The sequence below is a fragment of the Carcharodon carcharias genome, chromosome 13, assembly GCF_017639515.1.
Source record: "Carcharodon carcharias isolate sCarCar2 chromosome 13, sCarCar2.pri, whole genome shotgun sequence".
Classification (NCBI taxonomy): domain Eukaryota; kingdom Metazoa; phylum Chordata; class Chondrichthyes; order Lamniformes; family Lamnidae; genus Carcharodon; species Carcharodon carcharias.
This window is the reverse complement of record NC_054479.1, coordinates 28,320,444-28,340,392: the sequence shown is the minus strand read 5'-3', so window position 1 is coordinate 28,340,392 and position 19,949 is coordinate 28,320,444. Positions and strand designations below refer to the sequence as shown.

General features: G+C 37.9%; 1 protein-coding gene across 3 annotated transcripts in view; it reads right to left on the bottom strand.

The window, feature by feature from the left end:
• LOC121285554 (AP-1 complex subunit beta-1) overlaps positions 1 to 19,949 on the bottom strand; it is a 73,182-nt gene that overhangs the window by 29,671 nt on the left and 23,562 nt on the right. For all 3 annotated transcript variants that reach the window (XM_041202084.1, XM_041202086.1, XM_041202085.1), the window contains exons 6-14: positions 16,347 to 16,537; positions 15,718 to 15,939; positions 12,029 to 12,149; positions 9,744 to 9,839; positions 9,056 to 9,171; positions 7,408 to 7,573; positions 6,924 to 7,022; positions 1,581 to 1,840; positions 555 to 762 (exon numbers count right to left, since the gene is read on the bottom strand). In XM_041202084.1, the coding sequence (XP_041058018.1) occupies positions 555 to 762; positions 1,581 to 1,840; positions 6,924 to 7,022; positions 7,408 to 7,573; positions 9,056 to 9,171; positions 9,744 to 9,839; positions 12,029 to 12,149; positions 15,718 to 15,939; positions 16,347 to 16,537 (1,479 nt within the window). The remainder of the gene's footprint in view (positions 1 to 554; positions 763 to 1,580; positions 1,841 to 6,923; positions 7,023 to 7,407; positions 7,574 to 9,055; positions 9,172 to 9,743; positions 9,840 to 12,028; positions 12,150 to 15,717; positions 15,940 to 16,346; positions 16,538 to 19,949) is intronic.

The window sequence follows — 19,949 nt, the reverse complement described above, 5'->3', positions numbered from 1 at the left end:
AATTCAAAGAAGAAAACACAGCATTATTAGTATACGTATATCAGCTACAGCTACTAAAAGTATATCATTCCAAAAATAAAACATTAATTCAATGTTGACTCTACAATGTCAAATGTACAATATTTCAGTGCATCTGTTGAATTTCTAAAGTAACTTGTTAAAGCAGCTTGACATTTTGGAATTGTTAAAATCCAAATGTCAACATACTACAAGCAAAAGGTAACTATTAGTTAAGGCAACATTGGAAAATAGGAGGTAAAATGTTACACCAAAACAATGAATGAAAGTTGATTAATAGTAAGTGTTCTCATTTTTATACTGAAGACGAAGAGAATATAGCTTGACAGGTGAAATTTTAAAAGAAAGTCATTCTGTTTTTAAGCTCGATACAATTGTTATACTCCATAAATTCGAAGAGGGACTAAAATCCTGATTGAGCTCTACAATCAAATAAAAATTCATAACATTTTAACTAACTCTGACAGGTGCACTGACAATTTCTGAAAAAGCTTGAAAATTAAAAAGTTGTTAAAGCCCTATGATTATTTGCCTACCAAACTGTCCAATCCACCACCAAGAAGGTCCATGGCTCCCATCTGAACAGTTGATGAGGGGATTGGGGGAACATTGACTGGAGGACCAAGGTCCAGATTCAGCAGATCACCCAACAGATCCCCCTGGGACGGAATGACGGCTGGTTGCTGCTCAGTAGGCTGTGCTGCAGCTGATGGGGCAACATCTGGACTCTCGGTACTTTCATTTCTAAGAAATGACAGAAAATTAGACATAAGGAGTACTTCCACGCTTTTGGCATCACTGGACAACTAGTAACTTATATTTATACTTCACTCCTCACAAGCAGGAGAGGGGAGCAAAAAGCACTAATGATTCTAAAGCAACGAGGAAGATGACAAAGCAGATATAGACAGTGAGGTAGTTTTAGATGATGAATGCAGTGCTTGAAGGAAGCAAGATAAGTAGTCTGAATCTGTGACCAACAGTCGTCTCAATGCTTCGTCTTTCTCTACTTCACAATTTCTTGATCTCAATCTTTTGTTTGAGAAAGCTGTGAAGCAGTAGAGTGGCAAAAGAAACATTAAACATTAGTTAAGCCAACCTATAGCATTTTTTAGGACCGTGTTCAAATAAGTAAGAGATTTGGGAAAAGCTTATCTCTCTTGTATTAGGCAAACGCAAAGGGAAATGCACAAATTGGAGTGGAAAACAAATTGCTGATGAACAAATAAGTTAGTTTATGCACAATTACTCTGCAATTTTTCAGTTAAAGGTCCTTCATAATCACTTGTAAAATAAGTGATAAGTCAGGCAAATTTTACGTGTCAAATGGGTTTATTTCACAAGATAACGGGCATATGACAGTTGTTCTTTTCATTGAGTAGGTCTTTCACATTAAAGAGCCGCAGTAAGTGGCGACCCAGATGACTTCAAACTTTAAAGATCTGTCTGGTTCAAGAATGCAGCAACAAATACTCAAGAGTTGCTGTTACTTTGTCCTCAGCAAAAGTTGGAAATTGTGGGGGGAATGAAAGTTAGGTAGTGCCTTTGGAACTTTCACTTACGACCCAGATCGTGGGGGTAGCCTCTTGTGCTGAACACCTCTGCTGCCTTCCACAAATGCACTGGGTGGCTTATGATACACAGAGGCCAATGTTCCTATATGGCAAATTAATTCATCAAGGAGAGTTGGTTCAATTAGGTCAGTTTCTTCTGAAATCAAGGGTTTCTCTGCCAATACAACTTCCTTTGCTGCTACTGGATCTGTAGAAAGTAGACGCCAGTATATGTAACCACGGTCTCTCAGATCAGGGTTGTCGGAATCCTGCAACATTAAAAAGATATCACTAAAACGGTAAATATGCCGAAGGTACAGGTCAATAATTGTGGTACACAATATTTGGTTTTTGATTGCTTTATCCACCATTAAAATATTGAATAAAGGAGGCAATCTAGAAAATGCCCACTGTTATTGTTTTATCAAAAAATAAACTATCATTCTGGCAGCAAATGTTCATTAATAGAAACATAACTCTGCAAGACAGCATGATCTACAAAAAAATTAGTAAACATTGATGAAGTACATTATTGCACCTTCAGCTTTAACTGTTCAATACACCATTCAACCTGTGAGGGGGAGTTATTCAGTTGACTTATTAAATGACCTCTACTGACTTTTATACTCATCTACTTTGACTGGAGTGGACAAAATATCTGGTCTCCCTCTAAATTGAAGTTGGGAAGTATCACTAGTGCAAATCCATTTCTACCGTACTGTATCATAGCAATACACTGCATCACAAGACCATTGTGTACAGCTGACAATGTTGAGCAGCATAAGTTCATAGACGTACTGGCAGATTTTTTTAATGGCATTGCTCACAATAGGACAGCAGTCATTTTGATTCAAGATGGGGGAGGTTGTTGTAGTGCAGAAGCAGTTTGCAGCTTCACAAAGATTACAGAAATAAGAGATCTTCTTGAAGATGGCATAATATTTCTAAATGATTTTTAGGAATCACTATTTTACTTACGCACTCCAAGTTATTTTTTTCATTTATTCATGGTATGTGCGTGTTTCTGAGGAAGCCAGAATTTGTTGCCAATTCCTAATTGCCCTAAAGGTGGTAGTGATGAGCCAACTTCTTAAACTGTTGTAGCCCATTTGGTGTTGCTATACTAACAAGTGCTGTTAAGGAAGGAGTTCCAGGATTTTAATCCTGTGACAGGGAAGAAATGGCGACATTGTTTCAAGTTGCTGCGCGACTTGGAGGGGTACTTGCAGGTGGTGGAACTCACTGGTTTGGAAGGTGCTGTTGAAGGAGCCTGGGCTGCCATAGCGCATCAGTGGTGGCTTTGTCCTGGATGGTGTCGAGCTTCTTCACTGCTATTGGAGCTGCATTAATCCAGGAGTATTTCATCATACTGATTTGTGCCTTGTGGATAGTGGACAGGCTTGGGAGGTGAGGAGGGTGTCAGGAAATGAGTTACTCCCTGCACAATTGGCAGTCTTTGACCTGCTCTTGTAGCCACACTATTTACCTGGCTTGTCAGGTCAATGGTAATCTTCAGGCTGTTGATGGTGGGGAATTCAGCAATGGTAATGCCATTGATTATCAAGGGGAGATAGTTAGATTTTCTCTTGTTGGAGATGGCCATGGCCTGTGTGGCACAAATGTTACTTGCCACTTAACAGCCCAAGCCTGACTTTTGTCTAGGGCTTGCTGCATGCAGATAAGAAATTCTTCATTATCTGAGGAGTAGTGAATGATATTCAAAACTGCACAAATATCAACAAACATCCCCAATTCTGATCTTGATGGAAGGAAGGCTACTGATGAAGCAGCTAAAGATGGTTAGGGCTAGGACACTATACTGAGAATCTCCTGAAGTGATCTGTTGGGGCTGATATCATTGGTCTCTAAAGCCACAACCATCTTCCTTTGTGCTCAGTATGACTCCAACCAGTAGAGCGTTTACCCCCTGATTCTTAATGCCTTCAATTTTGTTAGGGCTCCTTGATACCTTAATGACAAAGGACACTCACTCTCAACTCATCTCCAGAATTCAGCTCTTTTGTCCATGTTTGGACCAAGGCTGTAATGAAGTCTGGAGTAGAGCGGTCCCAGTGGAATCCAAATTGAGCATCAGTGAGCAAGTTGCTGCTGAATAAGCATCACATGACAGTACTGTTGATGAAACCTTCTGTCATTTTGCTGAAGATTGATGGGGTGAATTGAGTATGTCCTGTTTGTCGTGGACAAGACATACCTGGGCAAATTTTCACATTCTCGGGTAAATGGCTGTGTTGCAGGTGTACTGGAACAGCTGGGCTAGTTCTGGAGAATATGTTTTCAGCATTACAGTAGGGTGTTGTCAGGGCCTATAGCTTTTGCTGAAGTTAATAAATACCAAAAGTTATCTAAATATATCACGGTGCATAGCATGTGGAAGTAGTTTTTTTTTAACCTATATGAGTTTGGAATTTTATAGCAAAGGCCAAAAAATATATAAAACCATGAGAAGTTAAAGCATTTTCTTCCTTTAACAAATATTACTGCAACAGTCTTCACTGTTAACAAAAGGTTCTACTTAGAAACAATTTTTGAACATAAATATGTATTAAGTTCAGGTATGAGCTGAAATGAAAGAAATGCAGCTGGTGCAACTATTTAGAATACAAAAAAAATGAACATCTGCTTGAGTCGTTTCCAACTGGGTCCTTCCTGTGTGCTAGTTTTTTCCTGAACAATAACCAGTTTGCCTATCTTACAACAAATCAGCTATGACAGTATACATCAACTTTCCTCAAAGTTACCTCAGGACAACTTGTACTAAAACTTCACAGCATTTTTGAGGTACGTGCTCTTTTAAAAGAAGCAAGCAAGCTTTAATATATTTTTCACTACTCTTAACAATAGTTTCCAGTGGGAAGAGTCGATGGATCAATCCGTAATAACCTTTCACTGATCCCAGGAGTGCGCACAGGGGCAGGGCTTAATAAACAGCAAATTCTAGCACTATGAGTGGCCAATATCGCCATCAAAGATTAACCAAGATCCTGAGAGTTGGAGTCACAAATACATGTGAACTATACTGTGCTATGTCGTTGAAGCTTCAGCTGTATGTCCTTAGGAGCATCCACGAACACAAGGCTCACACTTCAGGCAAGCCTGAAAAGTATGTCAGAGGAATAGTACAGTTAAGTTTAATAATTTTCCTGTGCATTTTGTAATTTATATCTATCATATTACAGACAATAGTAGATGCTCAGTTGAATAAAGAACCCAAGTTGTGGACCAAAAGGAGTTTTGAAAAAACATTTTTGATACAATCTCATTGGTTCCTTTCAGCCTTTTCCAATTGGTAGTTATTTTGTTTACTGCTGCCTTTTGGTTGCAAGACTCTCTTTGGAAATTGCTAAATAGTATTTTTACTCCACTTGACTACACATTCCTCAATGCATTCGATTTATGTTCAGTTGCAATTTGTTGTTGTTTTCTGATCCCAACATAATACAGGCTGTACTTCAAAAAGGTATTGGTTGTGAAGAACTTGATAAAATGTTATAAAAATTCAAAATTATTGATCAAGTCATTCAAGGAAAGCATGGATGAATTTTAAGAGCTGCAACTTGTATCCAGCTCTTAGCATTGAATGTACTGAAGCATACAGGACCGGAGGCCACCATTTCGTCCACTGTGTCTATGCCGATTCTTGAAAAGGTGTCCAATTAGTTTCACTCGATAGCTTCACAGTTTTTCCTTTTTAGTACATATCCGATTTCCCTTTGAAAGGAACTACTGAATCAGTTTCCACCACCCTTTCAAACAATGCATTCAAGATCGTAACAATTTTCTTACTCTCTGCAACATCAAACCCCAACCCCCTGCAAATAATGCTTGTCACTTATCCTATATCCTTGCTGTCTGCTTACATACTATCTTGCTAGTGGAAATCATTTCTCCCCATCTACTTTATCAAAATTCCTCAATCTTGAACACCTGTTTTGAATTTCTTAACCATATCTGCATAATGTAAACATTTTCATAATGTGGAGTAACTACTGACACACAAATTGGTCAATGTAAATTACATCTGCACAAAACCACAAAAGATCTTGCTCCGTTCTAATGATAAACAAATTGATGTTAGGTGTCATCTCTCTCCCACAGTCAGCAAAAGTTTAAAAAGGTCAGAATCTGAATAAAAGATGCTTTGGATCAATTTAAATATAATTATCAGTGAACTACAACATCAAACTTTCAAATCACTATTTTTTAAGAAACAGAGTAACAAAGTAACAGAGTTCTATCAGAAGTTATAGCTGAAATGTTTAAGAATGCAAAACATGAAAGTGAAGAATTCTGACTAGTCTTGTTATAAAATGAAAACTGTGGACATTGGAAGGCTTGCCCTGCGTGGCAGGGAAAAGGGAACTTGCTGAAAAGCTGGAAGGAGTTTGGAGCTTGATCTTCAAGACTATGTATCTGCTGAGAGCATGGTGTAAACACGTCATAAAGGGCCTGCTCTTCTGCGAAGTGGCAGTTGGACAGTCACGCCCCTCCTACTTTTTTACGTTGTAATCTTTTCAATACTGTCTTGCCTGACCTTCTGACTCAGGCAGGGCGGGAACTCTGCAGGGCAGTGTGTGCCTGAGGTCTTCAATCAGGTGCTGCAGAAACAAAGACAAGGGGGACACAACCCCTTTTTTACGGCACCGACTGCTGTAAATCAGCTAGGTTTAAAGGTCTGAGGCAGGGCAGACAGGGAGGGGCTGGGCATGGAAGGTGGTGGTCGGGTTGGGTCAGGCCTGTGGGGTTGGGGGATAGTCCTACGGTGGGGGGGGTATATACAATATAGTCACCCAGAAGCTAAAAGTGGTTTTAATTCGTCTAATTATTCCCGGGTAACCAAAATTTGCGATTCAAATCTCATTCTCAGATGGTTCCTAGTTCAGAGCAATTGCCCATCTGATGTTTGCTCTTCCTGGGCAATTGTCATGCAAACCTTATCTGGGAACTTCAGGGGTGGGGTGTACCTCCAAATTACACTGCCCTGGAGCTGGAAGGCTACAGCCCAAAGTATTTCAGTTGTCTTCATTAAAGGGGAAATACCTTTTCTTTAGCTTGGTGTATCATTTGCCTGTCAAGTATTGTTTGGTCTATGTTGATTTGAGTTTGTTTGTTACAGTAAAGTCTTAAAATGTGAAACCTTGTCCTTTGGTCATTTCAGTCAGTAACTGGGAAATTCATCATTTTTTTTAAAGTTATTGGCCTTTACAGGGATTATGACAGTACTATACAAAGGGTTCCAGCAAAGAAAACCAGCAGTATTGGGTTACAATCTACAGCTGTGTTCCAATCTATAGTCAGGTTTACTAAACTGATAAAAAAACATAAACAAACCTGAGTTGCCAAGCTGAGAACCTGCTGCACCAGTTCCTGTGTCTCAGTCGGTTTTTTTAAGAATAGTTTTACAATAGCTGTCAAAAGTTGAAGTTGAACCTGTCACAAAAGATAAAACAATTCATGATTTGTGACACTATTTTCACCTGATAAGCAGCAGTCAAGACTTCATTTCTATAAACAAATTGAAAATGAGTATGTTGTATTCAAAAGCAAAACAACCTTTTGTGTAAATTGCAAAGCATCCCCAACACAGGATACGTATATACTAGTAATTAATAAACATTATTAATACTTTAGGAACCTTAGTAATATGCTGCTCATTGGGTACAGGGCTAAGGCAATGTCCAAGTTTGCAGGTGATACTAAAATACAAGGCATGTTAAATAATTCTGAGGATCAGAGGAAGCTGCCTAGTAACCATTTAGGTCTAATTGGCACCTACATGTTTGGAATATTGGAAAATCTAAGTTCAATGTCTTACCTGTGTGCTTTCATCGTGGAATCCTTCCAAGAAGCTCTCTAATAGCTCATCAGCATTGTCAATTCTTTCTGCATATTCGCCTACTATCCAGATCATGGCTGCTCGTGCTTCTGGTTCATCCAGCGAGTCAAGGTTTTCACAAAGTGTAGCAATAACACTTTCATACCTTGATGTTAAGCAAGATTTATCAGGCAGTTGGCAATGGCATCAACAAGTATGTTTTTTAAAAAATAACCCATTTCCTTAGAACACTTTGGCAATTTCCGCACATACATTGATTTATAAGTTATAACATGAAGAGAGAGTCAGGGCCCAACTTGACTCTAGAATGAAAGCACCCGAGGAAGATGTAGGGTCTGCTCTTTCAGTTAAGAGGGGCCATCGCTGAATTAACATTACAACTTCTTAGCATTTTTGCAACGGCAATGCAGGTGCCGTGCGTCATGCTTATGCAGCCTAAGGTTCACATATTTATGTCAAACAATTCTGTGCATTAGAATCTACTTAAAAGTATTTAAGACCGAGATAGATAGGTTCTTGATTAGTAAGGGGATCAAAGGTTATGGGGGAGAAGGTGGGAGAATGGGGTTGAGAAACTTATCAGCCATGATTGAATGGCGGAGCAGACTCGATGGGCCGAATGGCCTAATTTCTGCTCCTATGTCTTATGGTCTTCTATTATTATTCAAACAGAGCTAAAGAATACAAAGTCAATCGATGGCAATCAAAAGCTCAAGTGAGCTAACTGTCCTGCTTATGGGGAGAAGAGAAAGGAAGAGACAAGAGAAAATAATGTCACCAAGCCATCTTCCTATGGATTCAAGCCAAATGATGTAAAACAAGTACTGACAGAGTCCCAAGGTTTAAAAAGGGAAAAAAGGGGTGGGAAACAAAATAAGATTTATTTAGCTTAAAATATAAGCATACTTGCAAATTTAGCATTCTATAGTCTTCCAATGAAAGCTGCCCTTTTCTTGCTGCTATATTTATTTCATACATTATGACAGTGAGATCTCTCTCAATTCTCATTTGTACGATAAACATGCCAAACTTAAGGTATTAATAAAGACCAACCTTGACTGTAAATCACTGAATCATAGAATTATTACAGCATAAAATGTCACCATTGCTTCTTTTGGGAAGTTTAGGTTGAATAAATATTGACTAGTTTTACCTAATCCTTAAGCAGCAAATAATCTTTCAATATTCATGACTACAAATGACCATAGTTAAACTGCAATCACTAATGAAATTGATATAAGCAGCCAGTCAATGGTTTTAAATTAGGTAATTTTGTTTATGAAGTGGCTTAAAATGAATGCTTAACAAGCAATTACTACTAGCAAGCTTTAGAAACCAATATAAACACAAAGGTTTTTTTTTATAAACAAAATGTCTTCTGAAGTGATATTACTTGCTGATAAGTTTCAAATTGCACGAGAAGTTTATAATATGGAATGAATCAGCTTTGTGTGTGGGTACTTTCCTGTTTGTTTACTTTCAATCTATTCAAGTTCATATGTGCAACGGCAAGGAATGCATACACACTTAATATATGCTCACAAATTGTTTCTAAGCGTAGCGGAATGAAAAAATGCAAGGATACAAAACAGATATATTACCATAGAAAGAAACAAATGGAACCTACTTGTTTGGGTATTTGCGGAAGATGTCCTTGATTACTACTATGGCTTCCTGCACAACGTAATTTACCTTTGTTTGAATGAGGTCAAGTAGTGTGCTCACACAGCGCTCCGCTGATTGCTGCAACAAACCATTCACTAAATTAGTGTTTACTACAGACAGTTTTAATGAAAAATAACATTTCCAGATTTTACTGTCATTGTTTTACACCACGATGAATGTTAATTTTCTCTTTCCAACCCTTATAAAAGATTCCTAAAATTCCCCAATCAGGATTAAAACTGTATTAAAAGTTCACAGAAATTGTGTACTGACTAGTTCTTGTTGAATTATTAGTAATGCTGATTTATAAGTAGACAGTGCCAATCCACATCATTCAATATTTCTTTCTTTAAAAAATATAGTTAACCCATACTGTGTTAATGTATTATTCAGCATTCCAATCAAATTGAGGTCTTGGCATTGCATCAGTTATTGAATTGAATTCTGTTCTTGGCATGAAACTGGTTAGAGCCGGTCTCAGTAAATTATTCCTGACTGGTGACAGGGTAGGAAACCTGGCTGGTGATAGGATAGGAAGCCAGTAATCATTTCACATTTTGTGAATTCTTGATTCAGAAAATATTGGGTTACAAGTTGGATTTGAGATTTCCTACCGTATAAACATTAATACTTAAACATTTATTCTTTACCTCAACTTTAATAGCACACCGTCCAATTGCGCGCACGGCCTTCCGTACAAAGTCAACATCCACTTCTGTTGCATATTCCTTCAATTCTGCCAAAACCTTGAAGTTGGAGTAGACAATCAATATAAGCTAATCAAAAACTGTATGTAATTAACCAACTGCATCAATAGTTCAACATACTAGAAGATAATTGTGGCATTTTGTGGTAAAAGTCAAAAATGGGCCCACTCCACTTGCAAATTCCAAGTCCATATTAAATTGGGATATTGCATAATCTCCAAATTTGCATCAGGTGAGTGACAACATAATGATAGTCTCAATGTAACCTGGCAACATTTTTGAAAATATAGCCTGCGCTTAACTTCTGGTGGCATGGCAACTGAGTTGGATTGCCATTCTGCTTGTAGTTAGTTACCTTGAAATCCAACCACTCCTATCTTGCCCATCCTTCTGTCTTGGGCCGAACAAGATCTGTGTAGTGCAGTGGATTCTTGCGGTGGATTGCATTTGCCCAAAGGAAGTTGAAACTTCTTGGGCAATTGCCATGCAATCTTTACCTGGCAATTTCCGGGAGGGTTTCCCCAGCACATCTTTGGGATATGCCCCAGATACATTGCCCCAGAGCTCAGAAGTTATGGCCCATAGCCGCTGAGATTAACACACCAATGCTAGCCTGGCCTCCACTAGAGCTAAATTTCAGTTTAAAAAGCAAATGAGAACCAGCCCAACCATTTAAAATGTTAAATACTTTGTCAGCATTGACACCTGTTCTGTCATTCTTGCTTTTATTGTCTACCTATGGATTTCTCCAACTTAAAAAGGAACATTTGCTTGTCAAACTCAGTGATAAACAACAGATTGTTGAAGCTCTTTGGTAGTTTAAAAATTCTTTCTTAACCGTCAAATTCACATTAACTTAGACTCTAGTGTTTTCGCTGAACAAAGATTTTTTTCCATGAGAAAGAGATTATAGCATAAATCAAACTAGCTTAAGAGTACAAGGATGCATATAATAACTAAGACCCAATTGCTACTGGAAGTGATTTTGGAAAATTATGGCTTGAGACAAGTGGAACTGTCAGCTTGCCATTGCTGTTAGTAGACTGAACCTATTCATAAAAGGCAACTGCAGTGTCCAGTGAAGAATGTCAGCTTTCTGTTCAATAATTTTAAAATGGCTGTCATTGCAAAGCCCCACTCAATTAAATATTACACAACTATTCAGAAAAGTATTTCAATAGCTACATTTTATCACCAGGTTGAAAAAAACAAACCAAACAGTGAAACCATGCATATTTATACCTTCGATAAAATACAAAAACATGAATAAACCAGTTACAATAAAATAAACTTAGTAAAATAAGTAATCAGATAACCCATATCTCACATCCTTAATCTAATTTTACTGTTAAATCACCATCGGATATGGCCAAATGGCATCAAAGCAACCTAAAAATGAATACCAATTTGAATGCAATAAACTTTTCCCCCATCTATAAGGATGGCTCAGCCTCTTTTCAAATGAAGGCCAGCCAAGTCTATATGGATTAAAGGTCATTCAAAATAAACCATTTGCTGCCAGTCAACTTTACCGGGAAATTTATTTCAACGTTCATGACTAAAAACAAGATGCCTAAGGAGCACATGAAAAAAAAAAACCAAATCTGTAGCTGATGTAGATCAGATATTTGGGTAAAAAATGTTTCTGGTGGGGGTGTGGGGGTGAAGTTAGAAAACAGCTCAAACATTTATTGGGTTAAAAAGCATTAGATTAATTCAGTATTCTAAACACATCACTTTCTAATCAAAATACAATTACTGTATATTCACAAAGTTTTCAACAATCATACACAAACATGCCAAGTCTGAATAATTATCCAGAGTGCAAGTAAAATACAACTTAATGCTTCGAAAAGTAGATACAGTTTCTTCATTAAAGTGAATCCAATTTGTAAAGTGTTGTTAATGCATGGTCACGGATTAAAACTGGAGCAGTTATTGAAGGTTATTTTTCCATAAAAGAATACTAACATAATTCAAAACCAAAATTCTGCAGATGTTTGAAATCTGAAATAAACAAAAATATTGCAAATTCTCAGCAAGTCTTGCAGCATCTGAGGCAAGAGAAATAGAGTTAACCTTTCAGCTCTAAGACCTTTCTTCAGAACTGGAGGCTATCGAGGTGAATTGTTAACTCTGTTTCTCTCACCGCAGATGCTGCCAGACCTGAGTATTTCCAACGTTTTCTGCTATTAACACAATTCAGATAGTGCATTTCAGTTACTAACCTGTGCAATGTTGGCTTGAGAAGCCAAGCGAATCATAATGTCCAGTTTTTCCAGTTTCACATAAATTGGATCATTGTATTTTACAAAGAAAACCTTCATTTCATGCTTAAGAATCTCAGGCCTATATAAAAATAAAAGGAAATAAGAGTACAGAATTAACACTATTATATTCCTAAATCCTGAAATAACATTTTTCAATTCCTGTCTTCAATTAATAAATGAAGCACCCAGCGTTCAATTATGCATCGTACTTTATATATTATGAGTAGATGGCATAAAGAAATGCCACATCATGTAGACAATTAAGTTTGCACGTGTATCTAAGCAAGCAACAACTGTGAATCATTTTGCAACAGAACTAGTGGACAGCATGGATTTTTCTTAATGATGTATTACCAGGTATCTATAAGACTTTATAGAAGTTTAAATGTACTATCATTTCCTGTACCAACTTGAAAATACTACTTAATGTGTACAGAACGTACATTACTTAATCTGTACACCACTATATCATTCCACCCATCTCTAATGCAATTGTCAGAGAAATTATAGCACAGAAGGAAGCCATTCAACCTACTGCACTGCAACTGAAATTATATATGCTAGTATTCCAGATGAATACCACTCCGTGGGATTGCGCAATTAATATAAGAGCCAATCAATATGCCTATTTCGATGTTCGCAAGGTATCTCCTTGAATCAGCCTCTATTTGTTCAGATGCTGAAAGGACATAGATTTTCTTCTCTGAGGGTCGTTTGTGTTTGCAATTCTCTCCTCCAGTTAGCAGTGGAGGCTGGGTCATTGAATATATTCAAGGCTGAGTTGGACAGATTTTTGATTGTCAAGGATTATGGGGCCAGGCAGAAAAGTGGAATTAAGAACACATCAGATCAGCCATGGGGTTGGATTTTGCCGTCAGTGAGCAGGGGGTGGGGCGGGGCCTGCTCACCGATGTTGTGGGGGGAACCCCTGATGTCATCCCGCCCCATTTAAATTTTCAGGAAGGTGGAGGCACAGCGAGATCAGCTGTCCACCCGCCGACCTGTCAATGGTCATTGACAGGATAATTAAAACAATTAAAGGCCCTGCCCGTCCAACCTTAAGGTTAGTGGGCAGGCCAGGAGCCCCGGCGGGCTTCTGAAAAAACATGAAACCTCATCCATCGGCAGGATGAGGTTTCATGTAGGGTTCAAAAAAGTTTGTTAATAAATTTCACTGAAACTTTAATATGTCCCATCTCTTTCGTGCACATGTGTGAAAGAAAGCACTCTTGCATTTGGGCGAACCCCCCACCCCCACACAGGGAGCGCATAGCGCTTCCCGGTGGACGTCACGCTGGGCAGGCCTAAATTGGCCCGCCCACTTAAAATGGTGATGGGACCTGCTTCTCCGGCAGGGATCGGCTCCCCACCCACCGGAGTTTGGTCCTCCTCCTCCTCCTCCTCCTCCTCCCCCCCCCACCTAACAGGCAGAAAATTCTGCTCATGATCATACTAGCTGCTGGAGCAGGCTTGAGGGGTTGAATGGTCGACTTCTGCTCCTATATCTTACGTTCTTAATTCAGGATTTTGCTGCATTTATTTCAGATATACAGAATTTACAATTTTGCAAGGAAAACCCTGCATTCTCACTATGCAGCCTTCATTAAAATGTTACTTGTGCATTATGTACACGTTTCATTGTGTGGACCAAGAAACAGTCAGGAATCAGCAGTCACCATTCAAATGGAATATAGGATTTAAGCTTTCAATAGCAAAGAAAAACTGAATTTTAATGTTTTCTCTCATTTTGTTAATATTTATCCAGTTCACAGAATATGAGGTTGAGAGGTGCTTGCAATCTGGTTGGGATAAAGCACAAAATGACTTAAGTCATAAGTACACAGATGCATGTTTCTTTTATATAAAACTTACTGCATGCTCTGAGAGAAGCATGGACAAAATCCTCCAACAGATCATTGGTGGTTTAATCAGAGATCAAGGAGAGATAATGCAACATGGTCACAGAATGTCCATTACTTTGGTTAGAATCATTTTGGTGCAGTGGTCGGATGAAAACTGGATTGGAGAGATATAACTATAGAGCTGGAGGAAAGATGGGGAGCAACAAGGGCCGAAGGGAGGTGGTAGTTTGCAAAGAGAAGGTTCGAGGTTAATATTTTTTTAAGATGGTGGCAATGAATGCAATTTTGTAGAAATAGAATCATGTAAGAGGGAGTGGTTCACATGGGAAAGATGAGCCCAGAGAACGAGAGGAGATAGAAAGAGAGAGCGAGAGATGTGGATTCAAGGCTAAAAGCAAGGGGATACAGAAGGTTTGGCTTGTGGTAAGGGGAACATGAAGGAACAGCAGAGGCCGCTAAACGGACAGGCTCAACCATAGTAATTAAGAAATTCATAAGTTCCTTGTACTTAACGTTGGAGGTGATGGTGGACAGGGCAGACAAGAGGACCTTAAGGAAACAGCTCATAGTGCGAGTTACGCCTGCTCTCCAAGGTGATCCTGGGGAATATTCTGGCAGGGGAAAATGCAGCACATGGTCCAGCCAGAAAAGTTGATAGTTGATTAAATTAGTCGTAGACCAGATGTTCCTAAGTCTGCACCCTTTGAGCTTAGAAAGCTCAAATGGGGGCCACACCAAGGGGGAATTATTAGTCTAAGCGAGAAAGGTTTGGCTAGAGGCATGGACATCAGTAGGTAGAACTGTACAGCATAAAAATCTTGAACCCAACTAGAATTTTGAGGCAGGAGATGTTAGTATTAGGAAATGACACTTTCTTATTTCAGTAATGTCAGCAATTAGCACCCTCTGGTTACAAATAGCATGTTTAGATGAAATGGGGTGTCTCTGATGCATCCTAATCTAACACCTCCGACTGCATCAGTTTAAAATTTTCCATTTTCCTCACTATCCTGTGTGAGAAATTTGATTCAGACAGGCACATGATGATAGCAAACAAATTTACTTAAATTAGCAGACAAAAATCAAGCAGAAATGAATTACTACATGTCAATTAGTTTTATAGCTTGAAGACTTACTAATTTATCGTAAGCCAAACAACCGTGCATGAAATTATGCAAAATCTATCCAGTTTTACACAACGAAAAACAAAAGAGTTGCATTCATAAGGAACCTTCCCTGTGTTCGGGACATCCAAAGGCACTTCACAGCCAGTGAATTATTGCAAAGTTATTATTTTGTTGTTTTGTAAGAAAAACAGCAAATTTGTACTCAGCAAGATCCCACACTCAGCAATCAGATGAATGACTAGTGAATATGTTTGCTGGCAATAGTTGAGGATTGAACAGCAGCCAGGAAATCAGAGAATTCCCTGCTCATCAAAAGAAAAGTGCAATCCAACCTTTTGCACCTGCATAGACAGCAGACAAAGCCCCATCCGATAGGTGACATCTCACACAATGCAGTGCTTCCTCACTTTTGCATTGAAATGTAGCAGAGGTCATACATTCATTCTTTTGGAGTGGCACTTAAAACCCACAGCCTTCTGACTCAGGTGAGAATGCTAACACTGAGCCAAAAAATGATAATTACCACTGCCAAGATGGTAAGATTTTTTCCCTAAATGTTGGTGTCATAATGATTCAAAACCTGCATTCTTGGAAACTTGTGACTTGTTACAGAGACACTCCTTTTCTACAAAAACTGTAATCACGTAGTATACTGCACCTTTTCTGTACAATGAGGTTAATGTTTCTGAGGGCCACATACTGAAGCTCTGGTTCTGCAGACAGCAGTGTTACTAGTGGGGGTGCCAGTTTCTTCAGCAAAGTTCCATAGTAATCCAAGTCCTTTGACAACATTTCCATGAATTTCATCAGAACTTTTACAGCAGACAGGACAACAGCTGAGTTAGCGTGAGATAAACGTGGTGTCACACGTTCACAAATGCTATTGGACAAGAGATTCTGGTTAAAGTTATATCTACAATATCTTAACACATTTTGTACATGATTCATTATTCTGAAATACAGGAATAAAAGATTAACATTTTTAACTTTAGCAATAACTTAACATAGAAAGTTATTTGTAATTTGATTCTATAAGATCCCTAAATACTAGCTAAAAAAAAATCAGATTATCGTTGCAAGTTCTTGGACACATTTTCTTCAGCAATTAAAACGATATAACACATTAATGGAGGAATAAAAACAGCAACATTATTAGATGTAATTTTATTTTCTAGAATTATGTGGTTAAATCTGGCATTAGATATATAAATATTCGGAACACTCAAGTATAACAGTAATTTTATTGTAAGGTAAGAAAATATTTCAGCTGCCACTTCTGAGTTTTACCTTTGAGCCTCTCTGTCATCTTTTGGACTATAATTAGCTAAACAATCCAGGATAAATATCTGCCCCCATTCAGTACATTCATTTAAGGCTGTTAAAAGTTTGTTGATAGTCTGAGGGTTGAGATCTAATAAGTTGCTATTTGGATGGGACTCCGCAATCTCTGACAGAGCTGCCACAGCATTTGCCACCACCTGCAGATTAAAGAGTTAGGGTAATTTAGTTAAAAGAACACATTTACATCAGAATGACTTAAAAAGAAAATGCTCCAAACATGTTTTGGGGCTTCAACACTTGGACATTTAAACCATTACAAGGGTTCAAAGTTGTAACAAATGGTTCATTACCATATTTGGGAAAGGATAAAAAGAAAAACAAACATTCAGGTAGGTCAAAAGATACAGTATAGGTTTAATCGTAACTATTCCTTATAAACGCAGAGCAAGACATTTAAAATTATGAATCCCTGGAATTTTTCAGTTTCAAAAACATTGGTATGCTTATTAGATAGAAGTGGGTTAACTTAAAATCTTAATATTTGCTTAAACTATTTGGCACTACCCAAAAGTAGACTGAATGAGACATCAAGTACTGCAATCATATGCACGCATTGAAGTTCATCAATTGATCATAGAAGCCCATATTGTGACCATGAACTATCAAGATCGTTAATAAAACTGGTTCATTCTGCCCTTTCCGGAAGGAAAACTTGCTGTCCTTATATGGCTGGCCTACATGTGACTGCAGTCCCACAATGTGGTTGACCTCAAACCATTCAGCTGTATTAAATCTGAAATAGGGAATAGGTAATAAATGCAATCCTTGCCAGTAATACTTACATCCCGAGACTAAAGTACCAATAAGTGGACAATGACAAAATACTTCACTCCCAAACAAACAACCCAAGTATAATCAATTGGATATGATTGGCAAAAGCCTCTCATCCTAAAAAGCCAATTGAACTCAAACACTATGCTCTCGGGAGGCTGTTTTATGCATACACAAAGTTCCCTAGGATAAATGAACATAACTGTTGGCTACAGAATTGCAGTTCTGACGATATAGCATTTTTCACCATCCTATCATAGCTTTGTCAACGAACTTCTAGCAATAGCAATTTATGACTAAAGTCTAGGTTAAACATCAGCATGGTAATGTTATTTTCAACACCAATATCACCTGCACACCCATAGTGGAAGAGAAACTACGAAGCATTCTAGCAGCTTCCGATCTGCACACCAAGACTTAAGATGAATAGATCTTGCACGTTAACAGATCAACCATTAGAGCATAGGCTGGTTCCTGCCGGTGATAGACAAAATGTTCCATGTAATCCACCTCCCTTAGTGACTTTATTTGCTGCTAGAACAACTTAACAAAATTCTCCTATTGCTTATGGCTTTGTCCATAATCACGTAAACTTAATATTTACTGAAGTATATATGCCCAAAGGACATGTTAACTCATGGAACTATGAAAATATGAGCATGTCATGTTTTTTGAACGGTAATCAGCTGCAGCAAGAGAACAGTGTTCAGAACTAAAGAATCATTCTGTAGAGTCAAAAGCTATTATAGATGCTGTAGCCATAGTGGTGCATATTTTAGGTAGCAGTAATTGAAATTCCAATAGTGTTGAGCATTATCAGATTTCTCTTTCCACCCTTACATTTACATTACTAAAAATTGTGCACAATTCATTACAAAACTGCCGAGTACAATCCCCAGACTTGCAAGATCAAATGTCAATAAGATGAGAATCTGCACAGGCTTGCTCAGATCTTACACTCTATGTTGCAATATACTGGTACATCACATTGAGTCACAATGTACTGACTGCTTACCTTACTGGTTAACTAGCTGGATTACATAGTACATCTATTTAAGCCCTATTTGCTGCAGTAAAATTTGTTTCCTTCAAGATTTCTTACCATTTTAATTTATTTCTTTAATAACAATTTCCAAGATTAATCTGCTCTTTTTTCCCAAATCATTTTATTTGATGCTCTCGCCTTATTCAATCTCCTCTAGTATATGCCCTTGAACTAGCTCACCAGCATAGCACAAAAAAGCTGGGCTTTCAAAATAGCTGCAGCATTTTGCCATGGTGGTAAAAAGATTTGAACTTTTAACCAAGTTAAAAAAAGTTAACTATCAAAACTATATTTTTGATGACATATATTTAGAAACTTTTCAATTAAAAAAATTACATTTGATACAGGCAGAGGCAGCTTGATGACAAGTCATTCCCTACAATACCTGAATGCATTCATAAGGTGAAAGAGGTAACAATCTACAGATTTTTGAGACAGGCCACGGCAGCTAGTTTTTAAGTAATCCTTTATCCTAATGCATTCAAGGTGAAAGAGGTACTAATCCATCAGTCAAAGCTTTCAGGTTTGCAAAGGTGACTTTAATCTTGAAAAATCTTTTGGAACTGAATCACTAGTGATCAAAATAATAATTCCACTGATCAAAAAAGAAAGCCTGCATGATAAACAAGCTGAATTGCAAAGGTCAGTGTTAAGTGTTATTACACTGTCCGGACTCAATACCCAAATCGTACTCAATACTCAGACATTTTTAAGTAATGCAATTTCAGGCCACTTGTGTAGCTTAAGGAGAATCTTTACAGGAAAGTGAGAGATTATTTACTCAAAACATTTTTGGCCAGGGCATGGAACTCAAAACTTAGGAGGGGAACAACAGGAAGCAGGTAGAATCATGAAGGTCAGTACTTCAGCATGGAAATTTTTCCACTAACTTTGCTTCAGGCAAGCCTGAATATATCATAACTCTTAGAATTACGTAAAAAGCTTGTTTACCTTCTCCTTAAGAACAATCTAGATTTAATCATTCTCTTATGCCCTTCAAATTGACAATACATCTATTAAATTCCATTTGTTTTATTTTTATCTAAGTATAACATTAGAAGTTCTCACTGTATCAAATTGTTGTGCAGCTAATATTTCTGGACTACTGAAAGCAGTTGCCAAGAATGACCGATAGCTTAGATGGCAAATTAACACATCGTGTCAACAGACAAAACAACCAGATAGCATTAGCATTCTGCAAAAACAAAAACGCCTTGCCTCCATATACACTCCAGGAATTCGAAAATAATAGCAATTTTTCTGAAAAAAGTAACACGCTTAAAATGCTATATTGTTTAAAGGATTCTTGAAGGGTAGTAAGTTGTTGAGAGATTAGTGCAAGTCATTATTACAGTTACATTCAACACAAATAACCAAAATGTAATGCTGCTAAAGTTATCAGTGGTTGGCATAGATAATATGACAGGGTAGTAAGGATAATGTTGGACTCACTATGTTGGTTGGTGGGCAGATTTTTTAAAAAAGAGTTCAAAAAATTGCAATTAGCTCTCAGCATAATTAATTAGATTGGAGATTCGGTGATGGTGCTTGTGTGGCACAAATGTTACTTGTCACTTATCTGCCCAAGCCTGAATGTTGCTCAAGTCTTGCTGCATGCAGACACAGACTGCATCAGTATCTGAGGAGTTGCAAAAGGAACTAAACACGGCACAATAAGCAGCAAAGCTCTACTTCTTGTTAGACAGAAGGTCATTGATGAAATAGCTGAAGAT